The sequence below is a fragment of the Diaphorina citri genome, unplaced genomic scaffold, assembly GCF_000475195.1.
Source record: "Diaphorina citri unplaced genomic scaffold, Diaci psyllid genome assembly version 1.1 scaffold1712, whole genome shotgun sequence".
Classification (NCBI taxonomy): domain Eukaryota; kingdom Metazoa; phylum Arthropoda; class Insecta; order Hemiptera; family Psyllidae; genus Diaphorina; species Diaphorina citri.
In genome coordinates, this window is record NW_007379138.1 from 53,306 (window position 1) to 65,893 (window position 12,588).

At 39.9% G+C, this 12,588-nt stretch overlaps 3 protein-coding genes across 3 annotated transcripts in view; 2 read left to right on the plus strand and 1 right to left on the minus strand.

The window, feature by feature from the left end:
- Positions 1 to 5,741, plus strand: part of LOC103516971 (serine/threonine-protein kinase N-like) — a 46,144-nt gene extending 40,403 nt beyond the window's left edge. The window contains exon 6 of the mRNA XM_026829229.1: positions 5,650 to 5,741. Coding sequence (XP_026685030.1) covers positions 5,650 to 5,741 — 92 coding nt within the window. The remainder of the gene's footprint in view (positions 1 to 5,649) is intronic.
- LOC103516965 lies at positions 2,193 to 4,209 on the plus strand. Its single transcript, XM_008481958.3, has 2 exons — positions 2,193 to 3,716; positions 3,908 to 4,209. The coding sequence occupies exons 1-2, from the start codon at positions 2,204 to 2,206 to the stop codon at positions 3,919 to 3,921; spliced, it is 1,527 nt and encodes a 508-aa protein (XP_008480180.1). The 5' UTR covers positions 2,193 to 2,203; the 3' UTR covers positions 3,922 to 4,209.
- A 2,273-nt stretch (positions 5,742 to 8,014) lies between the features above and the next one.
- LOC103516975 lies at positions 8,015 to 12,064 on the minus strand (the record flags this gene model as incomplete). Its single annotated transcript, XM_026829230.1, has 3 exons — positions 8,015 to 8,723; positions 10,449 to 10,574; positions 11,912 to 12,064. Coding segments are annotated over 3 exons (600 nt in total), but the record flags the coding sequence as incomplete, so codon positions are not given.
- Between the last annotated feature and the right edge of the window lie 524 nt (positions 12,065 to 12,588).

Genomic DNA, 12,588 nt, shown 5'->3' on the forward strand with positions numbered 1-12,588 from the left:
ATTGCTAACAGCTTGGAGTTCATTGTCTGACTGTTCACGATGTGGGCAATAGTGAGAATGAGCAACAGCACAACCAGACCACTTGCGTTGAAAGTCCACATTTGGTCTCTCTAATAGTTTGGAGTTTTTTTTAGTCACAGTACGATTTAGTCCCCTAAAAAGCCCATTGTACCCGCGCTTTTTTCACAATACACTGTTGGTGATAATATTTTTTAAAATGTCCAAAGTTAAACTTATTTTGTAGCGCATGCGATAGAAAGCATTTATTGCGAAATCTGAAAAATGCCCATTGATTAACGTTAACAACAACAACAACATTGCCTCATGAGCCTGATCCCGCCTTTCAGAATGGAAATGTACCTACTCATGTATGAACGCTGGAAAAATTTTTTTGTTGTTGTGGAAAACACAGATATGACGTGTCTTCGTGTATTGGACGAGGGAAAAAAATAAAGGATAATTATTCAGAAGCCACGACAGTAAAAAAAGAAATCTCCTTTGCGAAACACTGACCTTATAATAACTGGTCAATACTCAAATTGTAAAAGCTCCTTTTTGTGTTTAACCTAACCCTATAATAACAGTGGTCACTTCTCATTTGTGACAGCTCCTCTTAGGGCCTCCTCCACTTTATCTCTCCATTTCATTTTCGGCCAACCCCTTTTTCATCCCAAATTCAAAATGGATATCCCAAATTAAAGAGGTGAATTCCAAACAAAATTTCTTAGACAGGAAATTCTAAATTGGCCCAAAATAAACTTATTTTAGGTAAGAATCTACCTCTTCAATAACTTTATTCCAGTGTGGAAATGTTCATTGATTTATTTTGTCTCATAATATTATGAGCAAAACAAGTTTTACTACCACTTTATTTTAGAACGAAAATGAAATGGGTTAAAATATAATAGTTTTAACGGAAAAACAGAAAGTAATATTACAATTTACCTCATAAAGCAATGTTTTCACAACATTTTAGGTAAGAATCCACCTCTTCAATAACTTTATTCCAGTGTGGAAATGTTCATTGATTTATTTTGTCTCATGATATTATGAGCATAACAAGTTTTACTACCACTTTATTTTAGAAAGAAAATGAAATGGGTTAAAATATAATAGTTTTAACGGAAAAACAGAAAGTAATATTACAATTTACCTCATAAAGCAATGTTTTCACAAATTTTTCCCCCTGTAATTTGTACTTTTAAACACAATGGTGCACAAGTTTCTTTTGTGACTGCTCAGAGTTGTAGTCCAATATTACCCATGAATCCTTCCTGGAAGCCTCGAGGGCCGATAGCTTTGATATAGCGACGTAATGAGGACCATCTTTCTTCCCCAGACTTTCCTTTATAATAGCAAGGATCCTTGATGAAGTAGTCTGGACCTTTCTCCTTCATCTGATCAATCAAGTTGGATAAGCCCCATCTGAGTTCTTCATCCCATATAGCTTTGAACTTTCTGTCCATCAAAGATTCTCGGATGTAGTCGTAATCCATTTTGGGAGGTGTAAGCGCTGGATTGGTAGTGTGCTCAGTAGTGCTGGGGTTAGCATCACATACATTGAATATTGCTATACTAACACTGAGGAAGACAAGTATTAGATGTAACATGTTGACAGGACCGTGCTCTCATGCACAATGATTTCTCTTCTGATAACACATGTTCAGCTTCTAATCAATTTTCTCGACAGCATGTGCTACTCTATTTATAAAATACATTTTTTCGTCTTCCGTTAGTTTTTGGATATATTCAATGACTTCCTTCCATCGTTCCAATCCAACTTCACCGACGAATCGTTTATCGTCCATGGTTCGTTTCTTCATGAAAGGTCCTGGACCTGTCGCTCTTAATTCATTCACAAGTTTATCCCAACCCGTTCTCATTGCAGTAAACCAGTTGGATCTGTATTGTCTGTCACTAAAGCTGAATACCAATTCATTAAATATTTCATCTTTGCTTTGATGACGAAACTCTTTGGTGGTTGTTTGTCGTGTGATTTTCCACACGAAATTTATATTTTTGGCAGTTTTGTCTTTGATTGTAGAACTTGCACTCACAGTAAAACTTTCACCCGCTCTTACTTTTGCCAAAAGTTCGGAGTTGAAAACTTCTTTGATAGAGAGCACTTGTAAACATTGCAGTGTTAACACAAAGACTAGTGTTCTCATGTTTTTAGTTCTCTGCTGGACGCAAGCATGAGTTCATGTGTGTTGGTGCCATGCAAGTGACCATGTTATCTCTTTATACATCAATGAATTTCCCCAAGACATTAATAACCGTGCTTGTGACATGTGCTTTTACCTTAGCGGAGGAGAATGATACTGACGTGTCAAGTGAAGGACAGGGAGAACCTCTAACACCAAGGTCAACGCTTCGTAGCAACTTTGTATGGCGCGTCTCTTTCACACGTACAACAACAACCACTGAATGGATTAGTAGCATAACAGATAGTAGAGATCCCTATCGCAAGCTAGTCACCATTATGGAAGACACGTTCAAAAATCCGAAACATCGCGAACAAATCCGAAGTCAAGCCAGAGCCAACTACCCCGAGTTCTTAGCAAACTTGAGACTTGCAGGTCCAGAGAAATTTGTTGACAAGTTAGCAGATGAAGAATTCATTCTGTACAGCGATTTACTTGAAAAGAAAAGGATGTGGATGGAGAACTGGCCTACCATTATTAACTTCTTTGATATGATTGGAGAGCAGGGTTTCGAAGAAATGTTGAATAACATGGATGATGCTGTGAACAAGAGTCCTGGTTGGAGGGCAGACACTTCGGCCTATACACCCACCTATTGGACGCCAGAGCCACCCTTCTCGCCATCACTACACCAAGACTTCTTCCAGGAAATGTTCAGAAGAATGACAGTACCACCACCAGGCAACTATACCGTTGAGCCTGTAAAAACACCCACCACACCTCAAGGTGTCATTTTCATGCCTTCCACTCTCAACTATAGTTCCAATTCAGATATCATTGAAAGTGAATCAAGCGTAGAAAGCTTGAGAATGAGAATGACGACGGAACGAACTGTAGCTCCACCGGACGAAGAGTTGCAAGCTTTATTTGCAAATCATTTCAACCGAACCAGATACAACAAAACCTGTCAGGACAAACGTCAACAAGAATTGGAGAATGAGTTTGGAGGTGGTCAGAGTGGTTTGTTCTTTGAAGGTCACTCTAGTGAAACGGAAATAGTAGGAACAGAGCCTACTAAGAAAATACTGACACACGAGTTTACCAAACCTACTCCGGTGTTATGTCACCTCGTAACCACCAGTGCTACCACCATGACCACAACAGGGTCCACAACACTGAGACCCATGTTTGCCTGGGTGGAAGAGTTAAACAATTTGACTCATGGTACAGCTGTGGACTATGTTTTCAAACTAATCAGCACCACGACTGAGAAGCGAAGGAAAAGGAAACTGAAGCCTGGACAGACAGAACCTCCAGAAGACTCCACCATGTATATCTCACCAGAGTACGTCGTGGACGAGAACCAAACCAATCCTTATACTTATGAGGAGCTGACCATCGCTACGAGGAAGAAAATCATGAAACTCAAGTATACTTTGCCCTCTACAACAACTCTACCTACTAGCAGCAAGACGAAGCATAGAGGCGGAACGCTAAAAGGTCGCAAACATGCTAACGTAAGCAAGGTGCTGTCGAAGTTACACAATACAATCAGAAATATGTCCACCACACATCATAAGAGCTGACCATCGCTACAAGGAAGAAAATAATGAAACTCAAGTATACTTTGCCCTCTACAACAACTCTACCTACTAGCAGCAAGACGAAGCATAGAGGCGGCACGCTAAAAGGTCGCAAACATGCTAACGTAAGCAAGGTGCTGTCGAAGTTACACAATACAATCAGAAATATGTCCACCACACATCATATCCCTTGATTTGGATGCCTTAACCAATGCGTTCCACTGATAGTGGCCTCTCTGTGCAAGGAAATATTAAGACACTTTCATCTCTTCTCTTACTGGAACTTGGAATACTCGGAAGAATTTTGACCATTCCAAGTTATTTTTAGACATGACTCGAACCAACTGCATTGGTCAACCAACTCGTTTTGCAAATCACTATACATTCTACCAGAAGTTTGGTATATTTTCTGCATATTAATAATGCATCTCTAATTCTGTATCTTACTATTCCTACGTATTTATGATGTGCAAGCAGAAAAAAACTATGTATAAGAACATACCACCTACATATTACACTTTCTCAATATACATATTTTGTTTTTATATGTTTCAAATAATTTTATGCATTCTACCAGAAGTTTGGTATATTTTCTGCATATTAATAATGTGTCTGTAATTCTGTATCTTACTATTCCTACGTATTTATGATGTGCAAGCAGAAAAAAAAACTATGTATAAGAACATACCACCTACATATTACACTTTCTCAATATACATATTTTGTTTTTATATGTTTCAAATAATTTTATGATTAAGTACTGTAGGCAACTAGGTATAGAGGTCAAGGGAAGATGAGATGAAAATAAGGAGCTATAGTTAGCCTAATCTTGGTTATCTTAGTCCTCCGTTACCTATTTGACTCAGTTAATCCTTAGAACACAGTTTACCTGATTAGTACCTACTTGCCTATATTCAGGTTGGAGCATGCTCAATGGCCATGTTATCATGAGAAATTAAGTACTGTAGGTAACTAGGTATAGAGGTCAAGGGAATATGAGATGAAAATAAGGAGCTATAGTTAGCCCAATCTTGGTTATCTTAGTCCTCCGTTACCTACTTGACTCGGTTAATCCTTAGAACACAGTTTACCTGATTAGTACCTACTTGCCTATATTCAGGTTGGAGCATGCTCAATGGCCATGTTATCATAAGATGGTAGACCCATAAATTGAAGAGACCCCTTTCCATCTCATTTCAGAGCCATAAAACAGCATGGAATCAGAAATAAAGAAAATGAGTGAAGCAAGGAAATCCCTCAAGCTACCAGTGTATGAAGGACTTCTAGCAGAGAAGACAATAATTTTATTTCACATTCTCTATATTCCTTCCTCTAATTCCATATCATGAAATTTGATACCATAATGCCAGCCACTCATGTTCATACAGTCGGAACGTGTGTGGCGGAACTTTCAGACCGCGGTCTGACAGACCTGAGTCTCGAGTTTTTTCCGCCCCACACGTTCTGTCCGTCTCTCAGACGGTCTGAGCGTGATTGGCGGGCATAATGTAAAGTTATAAGTTACCTTCTCGAGCCCAGAACCCAATAATGACTACTAAGTACTAAGGTTAGTAATTTACACCGGGTTTACATGCCTCAAGTCCTGGGTTCAATTTCGAACAGGATAAGTTTCTTCAGCTCTGTGCTTTTATTTGCAAACAATTAAGTAGCTGCTTCCAATAATAATAATAATAATAATAATAGTAGTGCTTATTTATACTGTTCGTATAGAACTGAAACGTCCCTTTGCTCCAGCAGTAAGCTACTACTATTACTGTGGCCAATTATATTGAGGATAAAATTCCATTCCTCGGCTGGGATTGAACCCACGCCCTCCTGTTTACCAGGCGATCGTCTTGACGACTACACCACCGAGGCAGGATGTAGACTCGGTACTAATGACACTTGATCTCTGTTTCCAGGACTATCCGATCTCAGTGACGTAGAGAAGGCAGAGACGCCAGGCGAGGCCCCCGACCCTGCCTCTACGGGTATGCATTTCCGGTCAAAGTGACGTTCACAACAGAGTAGGTACTTTGAAATCTTTGAATATCTGCTTCTTATAGATCTAGTTTTGGTTGCTTCCAAATGTCCAAAGATAACAAACAAATAGGTCCCCTTTTTAGTACCAGAAGAGGGAAAAACTTTCACCATTTTAAAAATTTGGATTCCAATACTTCTTTCTCACAACAATGTATAGGTGTTCTGCTTTATACATCAGTGAGAAGGTTCATCCCAAATTCAAAATGGATATCCCAAATTAAAGAGGTGAATTCCAAACAAAATTTCTTAGACAGGAAATTCTAAATTGGCCCAAAGGTCCTCCTGTCAGGTCTACCTGACACCTGATGAGCGCACACACACGCACGCACTATCAGCTATCAGGTAGACCTGACAGGTACGGCTGAAAAGGTCCGCCTGTCAGGTCTACCTGATAGTGAGTGGCTGGCCTTAAGTCGCACCATAGTTTTACCACGGGCAGTACCAGACTTATAATTCACCTCAGTCACTCCTCCACATAACTCTTTCGCCTAACGAGAGCTAACCTTAAGTATCACACTGTGGTATCCGGTACTTGGGTTCTAACCTGATGCGAGTTTAGTATGTACTTGGATTCTAACCTAGGTGATACGAGCTTAGTGTGATAGGTGACATCGAATTGCAAGGTGATTCGAGCACATGGATTTTTTTAGTGGAAGTGTTCGGTTTTTAGAAATTTTCTTGTTCGGGCAATGCACGAGTCGAGGTTTTTTTTTCAATTCTCTATTTAAAGTAGTAGGATTTTTCTAAAGGTGGTCTTCTACCTAACCACTGCATTTTTTATTTTCATTTTTTAGTGGATCAGTGGATATGTTTTTTTATGTTTGGGTATTGTGCGTGTGTCAGTTTTAGGATTGGGTTTTGTGTTTTCCTTATGTGTGATAGTGATAAGTGATTGAGGCATTTGTTTAGAGTAGCCGTTGTGTTTGTAGTATTACAAAAATGTTAGAGACAGAGAACCGTGTTTTATGAAATGAACTTCCCAGCTTAAGATGGCCGGAGTATGCATAGACTTTTGAAGCGCGTCTCCATACTTTTCAAGAAGCACGTTTTGCCTGCTGATGGAAAGGTAGCCTAAAATGCACCCAGAAGTGGCACTTAGTACCTACGAGTAAATTTTAATTAATGAAATTTTCAATTTTAACATTTTAAAGATCTGTTCACCTATATAAGTTTCTACTATTTCGCAGAAATAACCCTAGGATTAGCTCAATATTATGAATTAAAATGTCTGAAAAAAGATTAATACAGCTGTGAAAAGTGCCCTTTTTTGCCTTCGCTATTGGTTTGCGGGTTTACGTACTCTTGTATTTGTCACCTATGGTGTGCAAGTTTTTTCTCCCTTCTCAATGTGTCTATCCATAAGCTGTGTTTACACTTGTGCCTCACTTTATCCATCATAGCGCAATGTACGAGTTGCTTGCCTTGTGCGTTTTCAGTGCTTGAAAAGCTAGCTCAAACTGCTCAAGTAATATTCAAAGTTGAAGCGCCCAGCCTAGTTACTAGTTACCTTGGAAGGTAGTGCGTCTGCCTTGTAAGCGCAAGGTCGCGGGTTAGATTACCGCCCAGGATAAACTTCGTCCTAAAAAAAATACTGTTCGTTCTCGAAAAGGATAGCTTTCTCTGTACTCCTTTTCTCTTCGATTGTGGGACGACAAGACCTTCGTTGTTACGATTCGAGAGAAAAGGAGAGAGCGAAATTAAAAGTAAAAGAACATAGGGAAAAGGAAGAAACACCGAATATTTACATCCAATTGAATCAGATGAACAAAACAATGTTAGTTTTCGCCTAGTGAACAAAACAATATGTTAGTTATCAGCAGAAGAAGAGACGTCACGCTAATGTGATGCCTGAAATGTGAAAAAACTCTGCCACGCTCCAATATTTTGGCACACACCAAAGAGTTGGATTTGCCAACCGGACGTGTGGGTCATCAAACCAAACTGCCTGAAGAACCAATCTTCGACTCACCAAATTCAAATCACACCTGAAAACCTGCGTCTAGAGTTGACCAAAGGTACACTTCTTTTGAAGAGTATGCAGATATGAAGCTGTTAGGAGTAGGAACTACTATTAACGTGTTAATAAATGGAAATCCAACAAGACACAGGGGAAACCGAAGAAGAGTTAGTACTTTTGGCACACACTGGGTTATTAGTTGTAGGAAAAAAAAAAGTTCAAACACATTACAAAATGGTCACAAAATAAAAGCAGCTAATTTTCGTTTGGGTAGGGTGTTAGTTTCGCAAAAATGTCCATCTTTTCTCCTGAAAGCCACAAAAGAATAACAACCAGAAGCGATCGTAGGGAGAGACATAAAGATACATAGCGAGTAGCGAGAAATAGAGGAAAAGGAAAGATGAGAGGAAACTTTACGGATATGCTTTGGAGGAATTGAGGATGATAAGGAATCCAGTGAGAAAAATATTAGGAATAATAATGGACAAAAACAAGGAGGTTAATAAAAAGTAACTTGAGGACAGCAATTTATGTGGATTTGGACATAGAAAATAAAATAGAATATACCTTGTTTGTCCTACTCGAATGAGATTAAGAAGTCCATTTACCCCAGCTCGTTTTCTTTATGGGTTTAGATTAGTGGGTTCATTTAGAAAAGTACTAATATGTCTCACCCTACATATGCGTATTGCGTACGTCACTGGCCGAATTCACAACACTGGAAAACAACACAAGCAAGTAAAAAACACATCCCAGGCGAAAACCACAGACAACCACTTGGAGGCGGGGGAAGCCAGCAAATACCTCATCCGGGAACTCTACTAGTGGAGACGGCTGGGGGGTACCCGATCCATACTGGCTAGTGGACATAAGTTCCACTATATCTACCGGGTGGTTCCCGTCCGGAGTAATAACGTAACTAGTGGACATGAGTTCCACTGAGTAGGGTTCGGTGTCGTCGTGCAAGAAATCAAACTCACCCAGGGCTCTCTGGAGCTGGAAAATAACAATGGGGACAAACACCAACCACCTTAGTACACACGGGGAGGTAGGAGTGAAAAGCTGCGTCTACACTTGTTCCTTGAGCGCTTTTTAGTTCTAACTTGCGCTTTAACTTTAGGGGGAATCGTAACAACGAAGGTCTTGTCGTCCCACAATCGAAGAGAAAAGGAGTACAGAGAAAGCTATCCTTTTCGAGAACGAACAGTATTTGTTTTAGGACGAAGTTTATCCTGGGCGGTAATCTAACCCCCGACCTAGCGCTTACAAGGCGGACGCACTACCTTCCAAGGTATCTAGGCTGGCGCTTCAACTTTGAATATTACTTGAGCAGTTTGCGCTCACTTTTCAACACTGAAAACGCATAAGGCAAGCAACTAGTACATTGCGCTATGATGGATAAAATAAGGCACAAGTGTAGACACAGCTTATGGAGAGACACATTGAGAAGGGAGAAAAAACTTGCACACCATAGGTGACAAATACAAGAGTACGTAAACCCGCAAACCAATAGCGAAGGCGAAAAGGGACACTTTTCACAGCTGTATTAATCTTTTTTCAGACATTTTAATTCATAATTGAGCTAATCCTAGGGTTATTTCTGCGAAATAGTAGAAACTTATATAGGTGAGCAGATCTTCAAAATGTTAAAACTGAAAATTTCATTAGTTAAAATTTACTCGTAGGTACTAAGTACCACTTCTGGGTGCATTTTGTATATGCTACCTTTCCATCAGCAGGCAAAATGTGCTTCTTGAAAAGTATGGAGACGCGCTTCAAAAGTCTATGCATACTCCGGCCATCTTAAGCTGGGAAGTTCATTTCATAAAACACGGTTCTCTATCTCTAACATTTTTGTAATACTACAAACACAACGGCTACTCTAAACAAATGCCTCAATCACTTATCACTATCACACATAAAGAAAACACAAAACCCAATCCTAAAACTGACACACGCACAATACCCAAACATAAAAAAACATATCCACTGATCCACTAAAAAATGAAAATAAAAAATGCAGTGGTTAGGTAGAAGACCACCTTTAGAAAAATCCTACTACTTTAAATAGAGAATTGAAAAAAAAACCTCGACTCGTGCATTGCCCGAACAAGAAAATTTCTAAAAACCGAACACTTCCACTAAAAAAATCCATGTGCTCGAATCACCTTGCAATTCGATGTCACCTATCACACTAAGCTCGTATCACCTAGGTTAGAATCCAAGTACATACTAAACTCGCATCAGGTTAGAACCCAAGTACCGGATACCACAGTGTGATACTTAAGGTTAGCTCTCGTTAGGCGAAAGAGTTATGTGGAGGAGTGACTGAGGTGAATTATAAGTCTGGTACTGCCCGTGGTAAAACTATGGTGCGACTTAAGGCCAGCCACTCACTATCAGGTAGACCTGACAGGCGGACCTTTTCAGCCGTACCTGTCAGGTCTACCTGATAGCTGATAGTGCGTGCGTGTGTGTGCGCTCATCAGGTGTCAGGTAGACCTGACAGGAGGACCTTTTCAGCCGTCCCTGTCAGGTCTACCTTATAGTGTGTGCCCATCAGGTATCCATCTAAAGGAAAGGAAGGAATTTTAATTGTGTTAAGCATAAATGCTTGTCACAGATGTCGGTTCCTCGCTTAATATACTACGCTAAATTTTGTGACTTGATTTGGACTCGAACCACCAACCTCCAGATTCAAAGTCTACCGTTTTATCTTACCTCTGGATCGATCCGAGGGGGCGGGGGTGAGGTAGGTGGAGGGGGCAGGTGGGGTAGAGAGGGGGGTCGTTTCTTGGCGGCAGCCGCTATGGCCGAGGGGAGGGAGGGATGTTTCTCTGATGACCTCTAATCTTCCCAGTGGCGGAAATAGAACTGAACTTCTTTCTTTTTCTGTTTGTCTAAAAGTTCTGCCTAAAGCAAACTTCAAAGATTTCTCTAAACGTTTGCCAAAAGCAAGATTTTTCTGGTTGTCTAAAAGTTCTGGCTAAAGCAACCGTCAAAGACTTCTCACTGATGTATAAAGCAGAACACCTATACATTGTTGTGAGAAAGAAGTATTGGAATCCAAATTTTTAAAATGGTGAAAGTTTTCCCCTCTTCTTACTGATGTATAAAGCAGAGCACCTATACATTGTTGTGAGAAATAAGTATTGGAATCCAAATTTTTAAAACGGTGAAAGTTTTTCCCTCTTCTGGTACTAAAAAGGGGACCTATTTGTGTTTGTTATCTTTGGGCAATTAGGAAGCAACCAAAACTAGATCTATAAGAAGCAGATATTCAAAGATTTCAAAGTACCTACTCTGTTGTGAACGTCACTTTGACCGGAAATGCATAGGATGAGACTTATAAATCTTGTAATATCCAACTATACACCTAATCTTTGTGGATTGTGGACAGAATCAATTTCAATGTTTATTCTTGTGGTAAATGGGTTTGAATTTTTCTCCTAAAGATGACGGAGGTACCTCTAAATCGGGACACATTCAATACCTACTCATCACAATTAGCATATCACATCACAGCCTGAGAATAGCTCATCCAATGTGTGTAAAGCTCATCAAGGCATTGGGCTGTTATTCTTGTGGTAAATGGGTTTGAATTTTTCTCCTAAAGATGACGGAGGCACCTCTAAATCGGGACACATTGAATACCTACTCATCACAATTAGCATATCACATCACAGCCTGAGAATAGCTCATCCAATGTGTGTAAAGCTCATCAAGGCATTGGGCTGGGCTCTGAGTATATAGCTCTTATTGTGTCTCCCAATATCATAAGTAAACTTGCTAAAAAATATTGTCAGTGCTGAAAATATCAGGGGGCCCGAAATTTTTGGAGCATGAATTTTAAACTCACTTGGTATGATGTAGGAAGGAAAGAAAAATCCAATATGGTAGACTACTTAACTTAAAAGAAGAAGAAGAAGAAGAAGAAGAAGAAGAAGAAGAAGAAGAAGAAGAAGAAGAAGAAGAAGAAGAAGAAGACACTTGGTATAATGTGGGAAGGAAAGAAAAATCCAATATGGTAGACTACTTAACTTAAAAAAAGAAGAAGAAGAAGAAAAAAAAAACATTTTCTAACTTAGTTTTAACAGGCTTACCTTTCCAAAATGGCCGCGCCCCAGCACAGACAGGAGGGTGAAGTTGTCCAGGGAGTTCTAACTTAGTTTTAACAGGCTTACCTTTCCAAAATGGCCGCGCCCCAGCACAGACAGGAGGGTGAAGTTGTCCAGGGAGAGGCCGCTGAAGTGTGAATGTCGCCTGGACTCGTAGGCACTGTCCCGGTATTCCAGGGGCCGGGAGATAGGGGGGCGGTCCGGGAATATGGGCGGAGACTGGAAACAAAAGGGAAGGGGAGGAAAGTCAGAAATCGATGACCAATAGGACCCATGGATATTGTGGGAAAAAAAAAGAAGGCGGATTTACTCTCCACCTTTAACTCCATTAACAGAAGCCCACTCTGAGACTTAGGTGTAAGGGCAACAGCCCCAAAAGATGGGTTGAGCTTATACGAATCTACGATACTCTCCACCTTCTTTGTGTTGAAAAAAGTTGGTATTTGCTACCTGAAAGCGACAATAAAAACCTTACTAAACGTAAGTCCCTTTGTGAAAGCTAAATATGTGGATAGTAAAAAGAAGAGAACAGATATAAAAGTCAAGAAGAGAAAACAGAAGAAGAAAAAGCGTCTGCGGGAAAATTGAGCGAAGCACCTATGACTACGTAGATAGCATGCAACGATGGACAACTAATTAACAGTATAAGCGAGAGGAAAGAAGAGAACGAAATTAAAAGTACAAGAACATAGGGAAAAGGAAGAAACACCGAATATTTACATCCAATTGAATCAGATGAACAA